This window comes from Penaeus monodon, chromosome 32, assembly GCF_015228065.2.
Source record: "Penaeus monodon isolate SGIC_2016 chromosome 32, NSTDA_Pmon_1, whole genome shotgun sequence".
Lineage (NCBI taxonomy): Eukaryota > Metazoa > Arthropoda > Malacostraca > Decapoda > Penaeidae > Penaeus > Penaeus monodon.
In genome coordinates this window covers 32,904,626-32,904,915 of record NC_051417.1, presented here as the reverse complement: position 1 = coordinate 32,904,915, position 290 = coordinate 32,904,626, and the positions used below count along the sequence as shown (strand labels likewise).

At 47.6% G+C, this 290-nt stretch overlaps 1 protein-coding gene across 1 annotated transcript in view; it reads right to left on the bottom strand.

The window, feature by feature from the left end:
- LOC119593827 (heat shock protein 75 kDa, mitochondrial-like) overlaps positions 1-290 on the bottom strand; it is a 35,708-nt gene that overhangs the window by 31,126 nt on the left and 4,292 nt on the right. The window contains exon 3 of the mRNA XM_037942857.1: positions 42-215. Within this exon, the coding sequence (XP_037798785.1) occupies positions 42-215 (174 nt within the window). The remainder of the gene's footprint in view (positions 1-41; positions 216-290) is intronic.

The following is a 290-nucleotide window of genomic DNA, read 5'->3' as shown; positions in this document are numbered from 1 at the left end:
GATAACTCGTATAAACATCCTAATTTCTTTCCCAACGTTACCTTTGACCCCGATCGTGCAATGGTTCCCAAATTATCCATGAGCTCCTCTTTGGTCATTCCAATGCCCGAATCCTGTATGGTCAGCGTTTTGCTGTACTTGTCCGTTGTGATGTGGATCTTCATGGTGGCTTCCGAGCTGTCCAACTCCGTCCCCTGAATAGCCAGGTATCGGGCCTGAGGGAGAGACAGGTGTAAGGTGCTTCTGCAATCTTTCTTTGCAGAGGTTGAGGATTAGTTCTTTGAAGGCAA